General features: G+C 47.7%; 7 protein-coding genes; 3 read left to right on the top strand and 4 right to left on the bottom strand.

The window, feature by feature from the left end:
* Positions 1-432: 432 nt before the first annotated feature.
* FFUJ_05111 (uncharacterized protein) lies at positions 433-1,161 on the top strand (the record flags this gene model as incomplete). The annotated part of the gene is made up of 1 exon (XM_023571522.1): positions 433-1,161. The coding sequence occupies one exon, from the start codon at positions 433-435 to the stop codon at positions 1,159-1,161; it is 729 nt and encodes a 242-aa protein (XP_023425814.1).
* An 828-nt stretch (positions 1,162-1,989) lies between these two features.
* FFUJ_05112 (uncharacterized protein) lies at positions 1,990-2,940 on the bottom strand (the record flags this gene model as incomplete). The annotated part of the gene is made up of 1 exon (XM_023571521.1): positions 1,990-2,940. The coding sequence occupies one exon, from the start codon at positions 2,938-2,940 to the stop codon at positions 1,990-1,992; it is 951 nt and encodes a 316-aa protein (XP_023425813.1).
* Positions 2,941-3,754: 814 nt separating this feature from the next.
* Positions 3,755-4,720, bottom strand: FFUJ_05113 (uncharacterized protein; the record flags this gene model as incomplete). The annotated part of the gene is made up of 1 exon (XM_023571520.1): positions 3,755-4,720. One exon carries the CDS (start codon positions 4,718-4,720, stop codon positions 3,755-3,757), a length of 966 nt encoding a protein of 321 aa, XP_023425812.1.
* Positions 4,721-6,300: 1,580 nt separating this feature from the next.
* FFUJ_05114 (PHM7-like protein) lies at positions 6,301-10,188 on the top strand (the record flags this gene model as incomplete). XM_023571519.1 has 2 exons in its annotated part: positions 6,301-6,629; positions 6,684-10,188. The coding sequence occupies 2 exons, from the start codon at positions 6,301-6,303 to the stop codon at positions 10,186-10,188; spliced, it is 3,834 nt and encodes a 1,277-aa protein (XP_023425811.1).
* A 766-nt stretch (positions 10,189-10,954) lies between these two features.
* Positions 10,955-12,428, bottom strand: FFUJ_05115 (related to alpha/beta hydrolase; the record flags this gene model as incomplete). XM_023571517.1 has 2 exons in its annotated part: positions 10,955-12,241; positions 12,288-12,428. 2 exons carry the CDS (start codon positions 12,426-12,428, stop codon positions 10,955-10,957), a joined length of 1,428 nt encoding a protein of 475 aa, XP_023425810.1.
* A 612-nt stretch (positions 12,429-13,040) lies between these two features.
* Positions 13,041-14,651, top strand: FFUJ_05116 (uncharacterized protein; the record flags this gene model as incomplete). Its single annotated transcript, XM_023571516.1, has 1 exon — positions 13,041-14,651. The coding sequence occupies one exon, from the start codon at positions 13,041-13,043 to the stop codon at positions 14,649-14,651; it is 1,611 nt and encodes a 536-aa protein (XP_023425809.1).
* Positions 14,652-15,140: 489 nt separating this feature from the next.
* On the bottom strand, positions 15,141-17,212 carry FFUJ_05117 (uncharacterized protein; the record flags this gene model as incomplete). XM_023571515.1 has 9 exons in its annotated part: positions 15,141-15,431; positions 15,523-15,698; positions 15,760-15,927; positions 15,985-16,114; positions 16,234-16,318; positions 16,379-16,621; positions 16,673-16,792; positions 16,869-16,976; positions 17,031-17,212. The coding sequence occupies 9 exons, from the start codon at positions 17,210-17,212 to the stop codon at positions 15,141-15,143; spliced, it is 1,503 nt and encodes a 500-aa protein (XP_023425808.1).
* Between the last annotated feature and the right edge of the window lie 1,197 nt (positions 17,213-18,409).

The raw sequence follows: 18,409 nt of genomic DNA, 5'->3' as shown, positions 1-18,409 counted from the left end.
CCAGTGCCAGCGACTGCGTCTTTCATCTGGACTTTGATACTGTCACTGGCAGACACAGTTCTAGTGGCAGTGGTGCGTATGAAGAAATCACTCTGGTTGAGAGCACTTGTTCAAGTTCGACTTCTGTTCTGTCCCTACAACACAAGAAATTCGAGGCTTCTTCAGCTCTTTCTTTTCTTCATCCTTACAAGAACTCTGAGGCTACTTGTTCTACAGCCTTGCATATTCAACAAGTCTGTAGTCTTCCAAGGTAACTCAGACTTTCAACTGCATCCTTCTTTCACCTATTCCCATCATCTTCATACCAGGCTAACACAACAAATCAGAACGCAGTGTACCTAAAGCCACAAACTGCTGTCGACGTATCTTGGAAACCCCTGTGAAAGAATTCCCATATCGCAGCGCTTATTGTCGACCTAAATCCCAAGCGACATGCCCAACCAGGAGCACTTCTGGCCCAATCTCAAGGCTTTCGCCGAGAACAACAGGGTCGCTAATCTGGAGACCCTCGGCCTAGAGTGTGTCGTCTGCAGAGATTCGTTCCACTACCGAGGCCTAAGCGATGATGAAACTCAGCCTCCCAGTCGTCCTCGCGTCCTCCCATGCGGTCACATTCTGTGTGCTAGATGTATACTCGCATACTACGACACAGGTGACACCCGATGCCCTATCTGCCGCACAGAACTAGTCCACGACTGCGGCCACGCTCACACCGGCATGCCCCTGCCCTTGACCCCCGGGAATATGGACAAGCTGCCTCCCATCCTGTCGCAAGGTGGCGGTATGCCACGAGGATGCGGCCCCTGTGGCATCCTGGGTTTGCAGAGACTCTTTGAGCGGGAACTGAACAATAGCCCCTATATTCCAGAGGAGCTCAAGGGCGAGTACCTGGGTATTGGGATCATGCTTTACAGCAGTGATGAATATTGCTCGCGGGAGGTGACTGGACCGGTTCTCGAAATCGAAGCTCCTACCTCCATCAAGCACATGATCAGCGAGATTGTCGCCTACGCGGTCCGATCGCAGCGACGGAACCAGGTTTGGTTGGAAGCGGACTTTAGCTCGATGAAGATTCGGGCGCTTCACTTCAAGCCCGATATTCTGTCACGGGTTGAAGAGTCCCCTGTAGAGCAAGAGACTGCCCCCAACAATGAAAACTGATGGCTATGTACGGAGAGGCTCACTGAGACGAGGAGACGTGAGATTTGGGAGAGTTCTGGTTCCTAGGTTAGGCTTAGTATGACCGGATCTTGGATGAGGATACCCCTCAAGAGAAATTTCTTGACTATCTGGCGGACAAATGGATCCGTAGACATCGATAGCGTACGTAACTAGGTACCTTGAATACAAACATGTATTCAGGAACTGCAGGTTCTGATGTAAGAGTGTTTTCCCATTGTCTTTAAAAGTAACTGACAGAGTAACTGAAACTACCCCCCTGGAGCAAGGAAACTTGTGACACTGAAAGATGCCAAAATGTATTCGTCAAAGGGACCAAGATTGAGATCACAGCTTTTACTTCTCTTCTCAGCAATAACGCTGTCATAGTGTATAGAGTACCAAAGCTATGCCATGCCTACCGTGGTTGGTAATAAGGTGTTAACTCTTTGATTGTAGAGCAGGAGAAGTTGGAGAATCACTTATGTTCAAATACTTCAAAGACCACTTTTCTCGGTGCCTATCCAACAAGCACATATATTCAGATACCTAACTATGCTAATAATAAACAACCGCATTCATTCCCAAATACCCCAACGACTCTCGCCCCAACTGTCCCCAGAAACAGCAGACGATGCCAGATCGTCTACATGCTCACTTCGCAAGGTTCTGTCCCGCAATTCGTCACCCTTCACCTTTCGCTATCTTGACAAATGTGTCTAGCAAGAAAAGCACCGAACTGGTAACCACTAGCCAAGAACCCACCAACAACCGGGATGGTAGCCAAGGTTCAGAGTCTAGGATTCTTGTTATCCTCGTCATTCTGGCCATCTAGTTCATCCCGGTGGCCCGCATCTCCGCCTCCTCCAGCTCTAGAGTCTCGGAAAAGATAACCTCCAGATGTTCCAGGTTTCTCATACGTCTCTGATGCTCCTTGTAATCCCCATCACTGATGAACGCCTCACCTAGCTCGATTGCACCCTTGAAAGCTTCGAAAAGTCTACTACTTTCGGTACTGTCTGGTCGGCGCCACCCCACCCTTTCGACAAAGTCCATCTGTCCTCTTCGATGCGGCCAGTCCTTATGTTCCTCAGGATATCGCTTGCAAAGAGCCAGTTCAAAGTCAAACAGGGAGGATTCCTCCTCTGGATCAAGAGGCCCGTTCCATACCGCGTCGAGGCTGCTTCCCGCAAGGTTGAACAGTTCCATAAGCTCTGCCGATATTGGCAACTGTCTGACCACTTCTGCGTTGTCAGATTCTGCTTGAACTCCCTTGTCATCGCGTTTCTGAGCCGTAACTCGCAACATATGTCCGTCTTTGATCAACTGTGCGGGATCATGTACGTAGAGTGCGATGCGTCGCAAGTTACAGACCAATGTAGTCATTTGACACGAGACGCAAGGGCCTTCGGGGTTGGAGATTTCCTCCTTCAGCCTAGCCAAAAGGCTCTCATTTTGATGTTGAGTGGGCTCGAATAAGGTATCTTTGTCGCCCGGACACCCACAGATCTTGCCTTTGAGATCAGTGCGACAAACAGGACATCTGTAAGGGATATCATTGGAAAGGGTGTGTGTTCTATACTCTTTGACACAAGGGGGACAGAACATATGACCGCGGGGGAAAATGATAGCATTGCAAGTCTTGTCCTCTGGGTTACTCATCTTGTCCTGGCACATGCCACATTCGAGCTCTAGACGCTCAATAGCTGTAGGATCATTGTTGATAATCTTTGCAAGCTCGGGATAGTAGGCTGCGGAGATAGGATTTTTAGGCGAAGACATTTTGGGAACCTGGTCACTGATAGTTAGGAGATGCTTTGTTAGTTGCAGGATTGCTGGTGGTTGATGGTCGGGTGGAAGAAGTTCCTTGCTACAGAGGGTTCAGAGGTGAGTTAGTGTTATATATACTCCGAGATCAAGGCTTGTGATATATCGCTGTCACTGAACATAGTCATTGTGCGGACGGAGACTTCACGCTTATGATACTGAACGGCTCTTAATCTGCTGATCTAACAAGGCCTTTGTTAGCACATAACCAGACTATCTTGCACAATGGGTCTGGTGAAGGAACAGACCGCGTCTAACTATGTTCTTTGAAAGCGTGATCGTCAATTTCTTCTTGCACTGTGGGAGTTCTTCCATTGGTGTCGCTGAGGAGCATTTGTCTTTATCCCTTAGCAAGAGAGCGTTATTCCACTATTGAGCAGAGACTGCGTTTCCGTTCATACGCTAGGGCATACTTATCACCCGATGATAAGGGCCTACGAGTAATCCATACTGCTTTCTCGATAGAGACTTCATTGGCACTTGTCAGTTGCAAAAATGGTGGAGACTCTTACTGAGTGTAAGTGAATAATGATCAAACCTATTTACAAGATGGCCTAGAAGAATTGGAGACAATCCCAAGCCAGTCCATTCATGCCTCATCTCTATAGTTCTTGCGCATATACAAACTTAAGTTCGAGGTCACAATGGAAACTTGACGATGAGCATAGTAGTTTATTCCTTGATCCATTACTGGATATCTGCATGAGGTAAAGCAAGTTGCCCCCTACGCTTTACTTACCTTACTTACCTTACTTTTCCTACCCTTTCTTCAAACCACGTACACATCTGGCTCTTCATCTTCGTCATCTCCAGCTGCTTCTTCGTCGTCTCTAGCTGCTTCTTCGACGTCGTCTATATAATCCATCATACTCCTTTTCCCACTCTCTACTCGCTCTTCCATTTTTCTACGAACATTCTCATCAGACCAAAGATCGCGCAGGTCGTAAGCGAGGTCCAAGACCATGAGCTTTCGGCTCCCAAGCCAATTGTCTCGTATCTCCTGCTCCATCTTCTCGATGTGGCGTCTCTCCCACACGAGAAACATATCCTGTTTGTCTCTCGGTTCATAGAGACGAATTTCATAGTTAAATACTGTTGAGCCATCATCAGGTACCGCAATCCCGTGGGCCTTCAGAAGGCCCTTTTCAATCATTTTAATCGGCACCTCAAGATCCATGGGCAACGGGGCCTGGTTGACGAGCCACAACTCATCGTCCGGTGGGGGACCACCCCATGTCCTACCTTCATATTCGACGCAGATTCTCAGAAACTGTCCATCGTTGACGACGTCAGTACAGTCCATTGATATCTTCATCAACATTTGCAGCCAGGTTGTGAAGACATCCGCATCGCAATTGAAGCAGTACCACCGATTACGCCGCAGCTTTAGGATGTCTTCTATAAGCGCAATTGACTTTCCTTCGTCCCTGTGAATCAGACTGCCCTTCTCACAGGGGGCTAGGCAAGTTGCACAATGCAGACACGCACGGCACGTTGGGCAAGCATGGTGGGACTCATCGTCGTTTTTGCTATGGGCTACCATCGCGTCTATGCATCCTTTACAGTAGATGTGCATACAACGGAGGGCAAACGCACGGAGTTGAGGATCAGCTCCATCTTCCAATGTCATCTGTTCGTGGCAAGTTCCACACGTGAGTTGGATAACCAGAATGTCGTTAGGATCGTCGTCACAAGCTTTCAAGAATGCGGGGAAGAAGGTTTCTGTGATAGGCATCTTGGCGGTGTTGGCCGTGTGGTTCCTGGTGTTGGTGCTTCTGATAGTGCTGAATACTGACTTACCCAGTAGTAGGTATGTCACCAACAAAACTGGTGATGTTGCCAAGCGGTGAAAGATGCGTTCCAGTGCAGTGGGAACTCAAACGACGGAGCTTGTATGTATCTTATAGTCCATGTGTTGCTTGCCTTCCAACACTCTCATAGAAGTTGTCCATGATCAGTCTATCTTGTTCCGTGCAACGTTTCGTAGGATAGATGAACAGGATGCTAAAATGGTGCATGTTATCTCCCTCTACTTCTGGAGGTTGAGGAATTATCCCCTTGTGTCGTTCATGGCTAACCTTTGTCTGAGAGACAACGGCTTCTCCTTTTTGGAGAACAAGCTCAATTATGATTGTACTGTCACACGAACAGGTAATCAATACCAGTCGTATTCGCTGTGGTCACAAGACTATGGTTTATTATCTCGGGAGACTATTCGAAGCGAAATTGGGGAGAGCGGAATACGCGGAATGAAGGTTCCATCAATACTATGTAATTAACACCTACCTCCGCTAACTATCTTAATTTAAGCATGTTAAATTATGACGTGATGTATTTTTTAAATGAATTTTATATGGTTTTCCAAGAGTTGGATTGATTCCTTTTCCAGATGATTCTGAATCTTGCTTTTGGTTGTATGCAGGGTAGCACTCCAGTTTCCAGATTGCAACGCCAACTGTACGTACCAACTTGGCAACTCAGATCTCACTGAATGCATCGCATAACCGCTGACCCAAGCGAACGGTACTGACTCTGAATGGCTTACAACGACCAACAAAGAGATGAGCCAAGGCTTGGATATTATAGTTTATATATTCTTTGTTGGTCTGTAGCGCGCGCCTCCAAATTTCTATTCTAAGCATTTCCCTTCCCGCGTTTAACAGATAACGCTCGTGAACTTTGCTCAGAGCCAATAAACCTCTAGACGCCCTTCAACTTCAGACACAGGGGATTGTTTCACCAGCAGTCGCTAAGCCACTGATGTCATTGGTCTGGAGTTGTCCAATCTGCAGTGTTTATGATGATGCTAGGATTATCCAGTTTTCGTACCTAAAACCCCCCCAAGCGGGGGGCTTTGTCCCGTCGGCTAAGTATCCGCTCAGTGGAGTGATCCAGTAAAGGCCCCTGTTTGCTTGACTACCCTTATCGTGTGTCCAATCAAACACCTACAGGTTCCCAGATTGGTATGGACGGTTGCCTCTGATGGCAAGGGGGGTCCTGCCATGACGCGACGGAGGGCGGTTGGCCAAACACTGGATGGGATATCTTGGAACCATGGAAACCTTCTTTTTTGATACCATCTTTCCCTGGAATTTCTCTTCCTCCAAGACCTTTTCTTAACACGTTTGCTTATAGGATTATTTGCCTCGGCGCTACCGACAATGCTGTTTCAATCAACACGCTTTTGATTATTTGCAATTATCCTACGTTACTCTTTGAGAATAAGTCTTCTTCACCTGCTCCCCGTTTGGGGCACCGCTCCTCTCCCGTCTCCTCGTATACGAGTTCAACCTTGTCGACCAGCTCAACCCGAAAATGTCGTCAACAAATTCCGACGCTTCAGGGTCGGCGACAGATTCCGCCACAGGGACAGCAGCTTCAGTCACCAGCTCTATCGTCAGCTCGCTGATCTCTTCAGCTATCTCCGCTTCTGAAACCCTGAGTGCATCCGAAACCGCCTCTGATGAGCCTACAAAAACGTCGGGTGGCATCTTGGGCACCACCCCCGAGACGACCAGCGCTGCCGACACCGATCGGGGTATTGGAATCGTCACTTTCCTCACTGCGTTGGTAGTCGCCGTTGTTATCTTTACTGTTCAACTTGTGGCCTTTCTTCTCCTCCGCAACAAACTGGCCCGCATCTTGTACGTCGCATCTCGTCCATGTTTCAAGAAGCTCTGCCACTAACCAGCTCGCAGTAAACCCAAGACCTACCTCGTGCCCGAACGTGAACGAACCGAATCACCGCCCCGGAGTATTGGTAGTATGCTCAAGACATTATGGCACTACGATGACCGTGAAGTGATCAACAAGTGTGGTCTTGATGCCTATTTCTTTCTCCGCTATTTGAAGACCCTGCTCATCATATTTCTTCCCATCTGCTGCATTGTTATGCCCATCTTGATTCCTATCAACTTTGTGGGCGGTATTGGACAGAAAGTCAATGTCAACGAGACGGAGCGCAGAGAAGCCGGAAATAAGCCCACTGGTCTGGACACTCTCGCATTTGGAAACGTCAGCCCCAAAAATACAGACAGGTATGCTGCTCACTTGCTGATGGGTATTCTCGTGGTTATATGGGTGTGCTGGGTATTTTTTGTTGAGCTCAGGGTCTACATCAAGGTTCGACAAGATTACCTTACAAGTGCGGAGCACCGCCTTCGTGCTTCGGCTACTACCGTCCTAGTGAACTCAATTCCTGCCAAATGGCTCAGCGAGGATGCTTTGAGGGGTCTCTTCGACGTTTTCCCCGGCGGCATACGAAATATCTGGATCAACCGAGACCTATCGCCTCTACTTGACAAAGTCAAAGAACGAAATGATATCCACGCCATGCTTGAGTCTGCGGAAACCGACCTCATCAAAGCTGCGAAGAAGGCTCAGCTCAAGCAGGCAAAAGCAGCAGAGAAGAAGGAGCGAAAAGAGAAGAAGCTCAAGGCGCTTAGCAAGCACGAAAGAGCTGAACGACAGGCAGAGGTAGACGCCGAAGCTCAGAGAATGGCAAACAGTGCCGGAGGACAAACTGCTGGTGACAAGCATGATGTTCCCCATGATATTGATGCTGGTGTTCGTGAGTCACAATATGAGACGTATCTCAACGAAGAACACAAGCATGAGCATGATGAGAAGGCCAAGTCAAGGGGCTTTAGAGTGCCTCTTTTGGGTGATCCGCTTTCTAAAGTGGGCCATGGCATTATGGGCGTCGTTTCTAAGACTGGCAACAATGTTGATGAGACTTTGGAGACAACCAATGGTTTCATGGGCATATCACAAACCAACGAGAACCGAGTCCCATCCCGCAATTCTGACAGACATCGAAATCAGGCTTCGGTAGATGAAGAGGAGCTTAACTCGCCCTCAGACACCCTCCGCGTGCAGAATAACCAGTCGCGAAACAGCACTAGGTACTCAGCTGAGAGCACCTCTGCAATTAATAAGCCAGCACGCGAACACTTTGGTGATCAAGGCAACACTGTTCGCAAGATTGGCAACATCGATGAGATCTACATTCGAGGGGAGTCAAAGTGGTGGGAATTCTGGAAGCCTCCTCCTGGTGCTTATACTTCTCCTGTTCCCCAGGGAGAGGTATCTCAGGCTTACAGAGACCGCAAGACCAACGAGAACAAACCTCTGTGGCAAAGGATTAAATATGCACTGCCATTCGTCAAGCCAGAATTCGAAGAGACCGTCGAATATGAAATTGCCTACAACCCTGACTACAAAGAGGACGCCGAGCCTGCGGAATGGGAGAAATATCTTAAGAAGAAAGATCGCCCAACGCATCGTCTTCCTCTGTTCGGACAGTCCTGGCTCTTCGGAGTTGTTTTCGTCACCAAGAAGGTCGATACAATCTATTGGTGCCGCGAACAGCTGGCCCGCCTGAACCTGGAAATCGAAGAAGATCAAGCCCACCCTGAGCGCTTCCCTCTGATGAACTCAGCATTCATCCAGTTTAATCACCAAGTCGCAGCTCACATGGCCTGCCAGAGTGTCATTCACCATCTTCCCAAGCACATGGCCCCGAGAATGAATGAAATTGCCCCCAGAGATGTGATCTGGGATAATATGGCATTCTCTTGGTGGCAGGAATGGCTACGGGGTGGAATTGTCTTTATCGCAATTGTGACTATGGTTTTCCTATGGGCTATCCCTGTTGCTTGGACAGCTGCGTTGAGTCAGCTTGATAACTTGATTCGCAACAACAAGTGGCTACACTTCCTCAAAGACAACGACGCACTTCACAATGCAGCCAAAGCAATTGCTGGTGTCCTGCCAGCTGTTTTGCTTGGTTTGCTGTTATTCTTGGTTCCAATCATTCTGGGCTTCTTTGCCGATTTCAAAGGTGCGAAGACGGGATCCCAGAAGGCTGAGTTTGTGCAGCGATACTACTTCGTTTTTCTGTTCATTCAAGTTTTCCTCATTGTCTCCATTGCGTCGTTCTTCGCGGCATCTATTGACGCTATTATCGAGAATGTCAAGGAATTGCAGACCGTTGGCTCTGTTCTTGATCTGCTTGCAAATAACCTTCCCACTGCCGCCAACTACTTCTTCTCTTACATGATTCTGCAGGCGATGTCCACAAGCTCTGCTACTCTCCTCCAACTTGGAGCTCTGCTCATGTGGTATGTTATTGCCAAGATGCTTGACAGTACCGCTCGTAACAAGTGGTCTCGAAACACCAAGCTTAACCAGGTTAATTGGGGACGTTTCTTCCCTATTTACACCAACTTTGCCTGCATCGGACTGATATACTGTGTTATCGCGCCACTCATTTCCATATTCGCTATTATCACTTTCGCTCTGTTATGGATGGCTCAACGATACGCAATGCTCTACGTCACTCGATTCGAGCATGATACTGGTGGTGTTCTGTACCCCAGAGCAATCAACCAAACCTTTACCGGAATCTACTTCATGGAACTTTGCATGGCAGGTTTGTTCTTCATCACTGAGGATGAGAATGGTAAGAACACTTGTACAACTCATGGTATCATCATGATCGTTGTTCTCATCCTCACTGTCCTCTACCAAGTGTTGCTCAACTACTCATTTGGACCACTGTTTCGATATCTTCCGATCACATTTGAAGATGAGGCAGTGTTGCGTGACCAGGCATTCCAGAGGGCCCAGGACCAGCGGCTTGGTCTCCTCGATGACGATGAGCTACAAGAAGAGGCTGAAGAAACAAATGAGCATGAGAAGACTCACGGATCTGAGAACGGTAACTCCATCGAAATGCGCCGGTTTGGTTCAGTGCGACGCCCGATGAATAAGGTCGGAACATGGGCAAAGGGTGGAGGTCAACAGCTTCGCAAGTTTGCTGCGGTGAACAAGGCAAAGGATAAGAACAAGAGAGCATCGCAGTACAGGAAAGAGCACCGTCAGAAGGATATTGAGGCTCAGCGTGCTATAGGAGAAGCACTCTTTGGTGGTATTCACGACGAAATCGAGGACCTCACTCCAGATGAAAGAGATGCGCTCGTTAGACACGCTTTCCAGCATGAGGCCCTCCGAGCACGTCGACCAACAGTCTGGATTCCTCGCGACGATCTTGGCGTTAGTGATGACGAGATCCGTCGAACACAGGCATACAGCGAACACATCTGGATCAGCAACGAGGGCACAGCTCTCGACAGCAAGGTTCGTGTCGTTTACGGCAGAGCTCCCCCAGATTTTTCAGAGGTGGACTTGATCAACTTGTAAAGCAAGACAAGAGCAGGAGGAGGCACGATGATAACACGACGATTTCTTTACTTTTCCTCGTTTTTACTCTTTTTCGCATTTTCACTGCGTGGCGTCTTGGCGGGGAGATTGGTGTCTTATCATCTGCACGCGCACCTTGCAGGCAAGATGCACTTTCATAAGAATAAAGAGTCGGAGGAGATTTGATGAATACCCTGGCCGAAGGGCATTGTGGCCGCTTCAGTAAGAAACAAACGAGGGAGCTAGGATAAAATTCCTTTTCATTCTTAGCCTTAGACTTACGGAACAATTAGCTAGAATACCAAACTCTATACTATCGTATTACAATTTGTGGCATCCAAAAGATAACTCCTACTCTCATCAACCTGGGCGAAACATGTATCACGAGGTTTCATATATAACACAATTCGAGCAGTCTAGATCGTTTCAGCCATGTGTCAACAATGTCGAGAGCCCAGCACCCAGATATGGGATACATCTGTCCTAAGAATAATGAATGAAATATCAATGTTGTACAGTCTACTCTTCAGGCGCCATGCCAAGCAGGCGATAAAATAGGTATACGCAGGTCTAACACGCAAGCCCATCCAAAAACAAAAAGCTCAGTAGCAAAAAAACGCCTTTTTTCCAATGTCTGTATGTCGTGAACCATCTAAAATCCCGCACCGCACAGAAAATACCGCGTGTGCCAACAGCGCCAACGTGCTAATTCCTTCATGCCTCGTCATCACTCATGCCAGCCAAATCCAGACGTGAAAATTTGGGGCTATTGCTTTCTTTGCTCGGATTTTCGCGTGTCTTCGAGTTCTTTGCGGATCATGTCGTTGAAGACTTCAGGGTTGTCGAGGTAGAGATGGTGACCGGCCTTGGGAACGAGGAGGACCTTTGCGCTGCCGTTTTCTCGCTTCTTTTCATCTTCTGTAGCGTTTTCGAGGACTTTTTGCCTCGTTTCTTTAAGTTTCTCTTCTGAAGCTAGACCGCCTGCGACGTCCATCCAGTCGTTTTCTCCGTACATGAACACTACTGGTATACCGGTTTCTTTGACTGTGGTTCCGTCGGGTTTTGTGATGGTTTGACGGCCGACTTCTTGAATGCGATCGATAACAGGGCGACGAGCGTACGCACCAGGTGCGAGGATGTAGGCTAGAGCATATTCACCACTGCCTTTTTGCTTGAAGATTGAGAAAGAGTAATCGTGGAGAGCTTGTGATTCAGCTTGTGGCAGATGGTTGAAGCGACGGAAACTCCAGCCTGAGACGAATCGTGGACCGAGAGGACCGCTCATTCGGACGATGCTGAAGGGAGAAATGTTCTGATCCCAAAGCCAGACGAACCAGCCTGGCAAAGGTCGTCGTAGGACGTTTGAAGCTGGTTTGTGCTTTTTGAGAGTACCATTTTGGTCGGTCGTACTTTGTTGATCTTGTGTGATTTCATTTTGGATTGTTGAGGTGTTCGGTTCGGGCATAGAGGCGTTGACGGCGTAGGGATCAGATGGGATGCCAACCGGAGAAGCGAGGATGAGCTTTTTAAGTCGGCCGGGATATTTGATGGCGTATGAGACTGCGAGATAACCACCAAGAGAATGACCAAGGAGGGTGAACTGTTCGAGTTTTCTGGCCTTTCGCCATTCTTCTAGCGCATCGACGAACCAACCCTCCGCTTCCAGTACTTGGTCCTCCTTCTTCTTCGCGTGGATCTTAAAAGCCGGCCGTGACGAGTTTCCGCAGCCCAGCATGTCCAGCGCATAGAGCTTGAGTCCCTTCATGCGAGAAATAGGCTCAAAGTTCTTGTAGAAGAAACCGAGACCAGCACCGTATCCGTGGATCATGACGAGAGCATCCTCCTCCTTTTCTCCGACTCGCTCGACGGTGACTTCGTTCAAGGCTCGGTTCTTTCCGGAAAGATGGACCATTGTTCGTCGCCATACTCGTGTACCGTAAGGGTCAGGTCGTTCAGGAGTATCGATGTTTGTAATACTGTCGTTCGCCTCTTTAAGGTGCGGCATAAGGTTCAACAAATTGCGCTCAACGGCCTGAGGCGCCAAACTGGTCCACTACAAATCGTTAATTTTCACTCCTCGATTACGTCTGGGTACATACCCACTGATACGCAGCATCTTTATAACCAAGCGGAAACAAGAACGCATGCGAAGGCTTCAACTCGGCCTGATGTTTAATCTCCTCCGGCGCATCGGCCACTCTCCCACCATGAGGCGGACGAACGGTACCGTCAGTACTCATACTGCGTGTAGGTGTAGTAGTATTAAAAGCGGTGATTGAAGAAAGTCGCGATATAGGAAGTACCGCAGAAGAAGGTTGAAGTCTAAGCATTCCTTGCCTGGGGGGAGGGCGAGGTTAATACGTATTTAACCTCGACCTCTGGAGCGACACTGAAAAAAACACTTTGGAAATTATGGATGACGCCTCGTTTCGTGACGCAACAGGCCCAGGCCGGAGTTAAGGTACGAAAATGTCGGGGTTTGAAACAAGCTCCGGTCCGTGGACAAGTCCGCAAGAGTAAGAAGAGTAAGATTGCGGAGGAATTGAGTCGATTGTTTACTTGTTTGGGTAAGCGATAAAAAGAGGCTGAGCTGAGTAGGTGAGGTAGATATATAGAAGAGAACAGATTTAATAGTAAATAACTCTGTAATAGTGATGGAATATCTTGTCAAGGGAAAAACGGAATATATCGGTTTATGATGTACTCGGTACCCGTTGTGGTTCCCCAACGTGTTGGGGCAATCCACTACAATTGGCGGTACTTGGTGTCATGTGATTGGTAGAAGCTGCTTCTATCTTGGTTTGGATTTCAGAGACTACTATCTCAGCCATCTCAATCAATGACTTGAGAGAATGACCGCCAATGATGAAGGCCGAGGATCGTCTGGACTTCTTGGGCGTCTTCCAGCCGAAGTGCTCAATGAAATATTATGCGAACTACAAAACATCGACTTAAAAAATCTGCGCCAAACGTGCACGTATTTCAAGGATGTCGTACATCTTCGCCTTAGCCGCCTCTTCCTTTCGCCCAACTTGCGCGATATAGAGGTCTTCAGAGCTGTTGCTGATCACGAAACACTTCGGTTCCAGGTCACAGAGATCATTTACGATGATGCACGTTTTGATTCAGCCCATGAAATGGAGTGGTTCTCGTGGTATAACGAAGAAAGGGATATCGGTGAGGTCACTGGAGTTCCTGACTGGTATCGCCACGTCTACCGTGAGAATCGCAACATGGTCGAGCGGGCAAAGCCACGCCATCGCCAAGTTAAAGAAGCTTTTGAACATCTACTCAGCCCAGCAGAAGCATTCAAACATTTCAAGAGATTGTGGCAAGAACAGCAAGACACGATTGCCACAAACAGAGACGCCGATGCGCTGAAGTATGGGCTGCTACGTTTCCCTAATCTGAAAAGAGTGGTAGTTAGTCCTGCAGCTCATGGAAAGCCTGGGCTACCCTGGTATCTCACGCCCACTATCAGATCACTCCCACGCGGTCTCCTTTACCCTATTGAGCGTGGGTGGCCTCTTATAAGGATGCATTCCAACTTTCCTGAAGCGAAGGATTGGGATAGCTCGGAGAAGGATAAATGGCGAGGCTATTGTCTTGTCAGTCGCATCATCGCCCAACACCTACGAGAAAATCCGGAGAGTAAACTTGCCGACTTGGCTATTGATGTCAATCATCTTCGGACAGGGATCAGCTGTCGTATTTTTGATGACGCCGAGAACAGCGAGATCAAAGACCTGAATACTATCTTAAGTCATACTGGGTTCGCAGCCCTCAACCTCTCCCTACACTGCGGCAACCAGTGTAACATGAACTGGTGCTCTTTTCGAAGTAATCATTTGCGAAACACACTTTCCAAGGCGAGGCATATCCAAAATTTTAATCTATTGACTAATGTTGTTTATGTGGACGACTTCTATTATGACTCTGACGACCCTGATGAAGATAGAGACGAAGGAGACCACTTTATTCCTTTGCAGAGTATCTTCCCTGTGAACGACTGGCACCAACTTCGACATTTCGGCCTTTGCCGATTTATCGTTAAAAAGGACGATGTCATTGAATTTCTTGGAGCTTTACCGCCAACCCTGGAGTCTGTTGAGCTGAGTTTCTTTATATTTATGCCCGATAGTGGTGACTATCACAGCTTGGTGCACGACATGCGGGAGAAACTTGGCTGGCGCGGGCGGGACTCAGAAAACCAGCCCAAAATCGTTGTTCGCGTTGACGTTAGTTTTGGCCGGGTTTATGGCGCTGTGATGATGGATGTTAGCCGGGAAGTGACCAATTTCATGTATCAGGACGGAAAGAACCCATTTAGTGAAGATGAGGGATGTGTTGAGGATCCCTATATTCCTCAAAGTGATACGCCTGAAGGTAATGGGAGGCTCTTGGATGCATTTGATCCCAGTTTTGAGGAGCCTAATGTTAGCAGGCTTGCAATGCAAGCTTAGTAGATATAAGTGCTATAGGGAAATCAGAGGGGGTTCTGCGACTACGAGAGGTAAAAAGCGCAGAGTTTGTATGGCCAATAACTACTACCGCGTTTGTGTATTACCATAATAAACAGGGAATCACCCACTACTTGTTTACCATTTAGGAAGTGGTCGGGAAATTGAAAAGAGTTACTCCTAGACTTGCAATAGGCTTTAATTGCCACCAGATCAAGCGACCTCGCCAATAAAAACACATTTGGCGCCTAGCGACGGCGATAATTATGCTCCGTAGCCAAGAAGAGTAGTATACATGAAGCGCAAATGAGAATTTCTGTAACAATTGGTCGAAAAGCGTCCTTAGTGATTTGGCATTGATTGATCTTGAAAGGAAAACTTATGCCCTGAAAATTAAGTAGAGATTAATTCTCGCAGGGCTTCCATCGTCTAGGTAACTAAGGTGCGAGTTCTGAGCCTAAAGGCAAGACGCTGCTATAAACTTATTAGGGCCTAACTAGCCACGCATGCCCATGTCGTAGTCCAAAGTCCACTGCAATCGCTCTTAACTGCAGGGTTCCATTTGTAGAACTGCTTGATGGTGATCTTGTCATAGTCCACAATGCCCTGGCAAGTTGTCGTACTCTTGATAAAGTGAAACTTGTTGCCATTGGATACCATCCCGGATTGTATAGATGTGGGTGTGCTAACACCGTTTGTTGGCGACTTGGCTGTGGTCTTTGTAGAAGTAGATGTCGGGTGAGTTGACGATTCAATCACACCAACACAGACACAGATACCCAGCTGCAGATTGTTGCAACTTAACTTGACCTTGGGGTTTCACTTGTAGAAGTTTTCCAATGATATCTTGTCATACTTGGCAATTCCATCACACGTTGTCGTGTCTTTGACCGAGTGGAACTTGCTGTAGTTTGCCAACCATGCCCTCCTGTATAGGAGTAGGACTAGGGAGCTTTGTGGTCGTAGCGGCAGTCGTGGTAGGGATATCATCATCATCGTCGTCGTCGTCCTCATCATCATAATCATCATCATCATCCATGCCTGGGGGGGCTACGATCCGCGTTTGTTGAAACGCAGTAGTACGTGCCAATGGCCATTCCAGAGCAGTCACCCTTGACAGACGAATTCATGCTATAGAAATCCTCGATGTCAAGATGTTTTGTCAAGAGAAGGTCCTCACATGACCATCCAGTCTTTGCAGCGAACCAAGAGGTGCAGTTTTGCACCTCGTCGGCTGCACGCGGATTAGGGGGGGGCTCTTCTTTTCTTGGGCCGGGGACTGGGGGAATATGTTAGCTCTCATTGCATAGCCAAATGTATTGCTAGAGCTACTGACCTGCAGTAGCGGATTCGAGTGCAACACAGTAAGAAACGCTCTCCGACAGGGTGCAGGGATAGTTATACGAGTTGGAGCCTGAACCCTTCTTCGAGCTCTCATCCAGTGAGGGATTCCAGAGAATGAATTCCTGTTTAAGTGTCGATACGATCCATGCGACCATAAGTTTCTGGGGAAAAGACATGGATAAGGATAAGGTAATTGGGTGTATATTCGGGATACTTGGAATGTAATGGGTTGTGAAGATACCTCAGGAGTGATATCCCATCCGGTTGCCAGGCCCCAACAATCGGCTGCCAAGGGTGCCTCTGCGGTATTTAGGATGAAGAAGTACCTATAAAAAAACAGAGTTAGAAGCCCTGCTGGCGATAACCTCAAAACCAGTCTTACTTACTGGTTACAATCTTGACGCGTGCCAATTGCAATTGGAATAGTTGGACCTGGCTTGAGATTGTCAAACGGAGAACCACGACCGATAGGAACCGGCGTGCCTGTTACCGGAACCCAGCGGTCGTCTGCAACTGTTGTGGGAAGATAGCCAGGATACGTCGAGATGTATCCCACAGGACGAACACAATAGTAATAGTCCTTGTATACATTGGTGCAGTTCTCCCTGACATGGGGGTTCAAGAAGATGCTTTGGTTCATCAGTTTCCAGGCGCAGGTAGATCAAAGAATGAAAACCCACAAATCTTTGAGAGTAATCTCATATTTGAGCGTGAAGTCGCCACAGTCCTCCCCTGCAGTGACGAGATGATACTCAGCACATCTGCCTGATGTTCGATCAGGAGTGGGCTTTGGAACTGGTCTGTAGATCATTGTCAGAATATTGATCTTATCATGATTTATGACAGTTTCTACTATCAAGTGTTCATTGTACATACGCAGTAGTTGTGGCGATCTCAACAGCTCCGTGAGAGTTTTCCGGGATCGAGTAGTCGCCATCAGGGTTGGTGATACAGAGTTTATCGCCTACAAGTTCTCCAAGGTTTCTAAACGTCATGTTAAACAATTCTTAGGAAAGCTGTTTCGTAGGGGAAACTTACGCACACTGCTTGTCAACCTGGGAGTTCCAGGAAATGATCTGAGCATATGTAACATTGGTCTCTTGTGTAATGCTGAAGCACGAATCATCGTCCTTCACTGTATACACCTCACAAAAGTGACCAGTTGCGGCTGTTACAAGTCCACCGAGTAGCAGAGGACTTAGTGAGTAAAGAACTCTCATGATGCAAACAACATAAGCCTGCGGTTGGCAAGTCTGAAAGATAGCGTAGTTCAACAAACGGTATTGATAATGGAAGGAAAGCAAATGTGCAACTCGGCATGTTCAAGAATAAGACATAGCAACGGCGCCGGACCTCTCAACTCAAGACCGAGGAAACCATGGCATATCCACAAACAATCAGTCCATTGCCAAATTATCAGTTCCACTTAGTGAAATAAATGGAAGCGAATGTTTTCAGCTCTTGTCGTTGAAAACAACGCAGGACTAGTATGGTGTACATGGAGATGAACGATCTTGGCGGTTTAGTCCTGAATTGTATGTGATTTTCGTTCTTAGTTGTGTACTCTTCATGGTGCCGAGCTTCCGAAGTCTTGGCTGAGACCTAATGTGTCAACATGAATTAAGTCTATGTTGAACCAACCGTTTTGTGGACTTCTGGCTAGGCTCAGGTAGGTAGGCGCCGCACCATATAACGAATTTCTCAACGGTCAATGGATGTTAAACAGCGGACCGTGCCTAGAAACGTCCCAAAGTAGTAGTTTAACTATGTGATTAATGACTCGGGGCGTTCGGGCAAGGCGGACAGAGCCTCATCCTCTTTGAGGAAACCCACCCACGGACATTGTCTCCGAGTGCAACTCCTTCTCTATGTTCAGTAGTAGTACAGAGCTTGAATACTACGATGTCATCTCGCCATAGAAGCCTCAAAGCTGCTGGAACGTTGTATAGTGCCTGAATTGTGAAATAGATATGTTATTTTATTTGCTACTGGGGTATGTGACGAAAGCTAGTCTTCGCGCTTGAACTTGTGAAAGGCTCAAAACTCTCGTCAACCAGATTTGGGCAAGATATCTGACATCGCAATTCTGTCCGAGTCAGGGTGGCCCGTTTGACTAGTGCTGTCACACCGGAGAAATTTGGTTTATTTCAGGGTCCTACATCCTTAGAACCAACAGGTGGAACTCTGCAGTGGATTCGCGATAATCGTGCTCTGCCTGCAGAACTTTTGCTACAGTCAGGGATCCAGAATGCTTAGAACCAACAGGTGGAACTCTGCTGACAGTCACTGTGACTGTATGGACCAAACGTGTCAGACCACCACCAGACCCTGATTTTCAGCTCGGGACCAGGGTGCGATGGTTGTTAGTAGAGAATTGTCTTGAAGGAGGAGATAGTAAAAAGTCGGATTCCTCTCAA

This window comes from Fusarium fujikuroi, chromosome FFUJ_chr02 (genome assembly GCF_900079805.1).
Source record: "Fusarium fujikuroi IMI 58289 draft genome, chromosome FFUJ_chr02".
In the NCBI taxonomy this organism is placed as follows: domain Eukaryota; kingdom Fungi; phylum Ascomycota; class Sordariomycetes; order Hypocreales; family Nectriaceae; genus Fusarium; species Fusarium fujikuroi.
The sequence above is the reverse complement of the archived record's forward strand: the minus strand, read 5'-3'. Positions and strand labels throughout refer to the sequence as shown.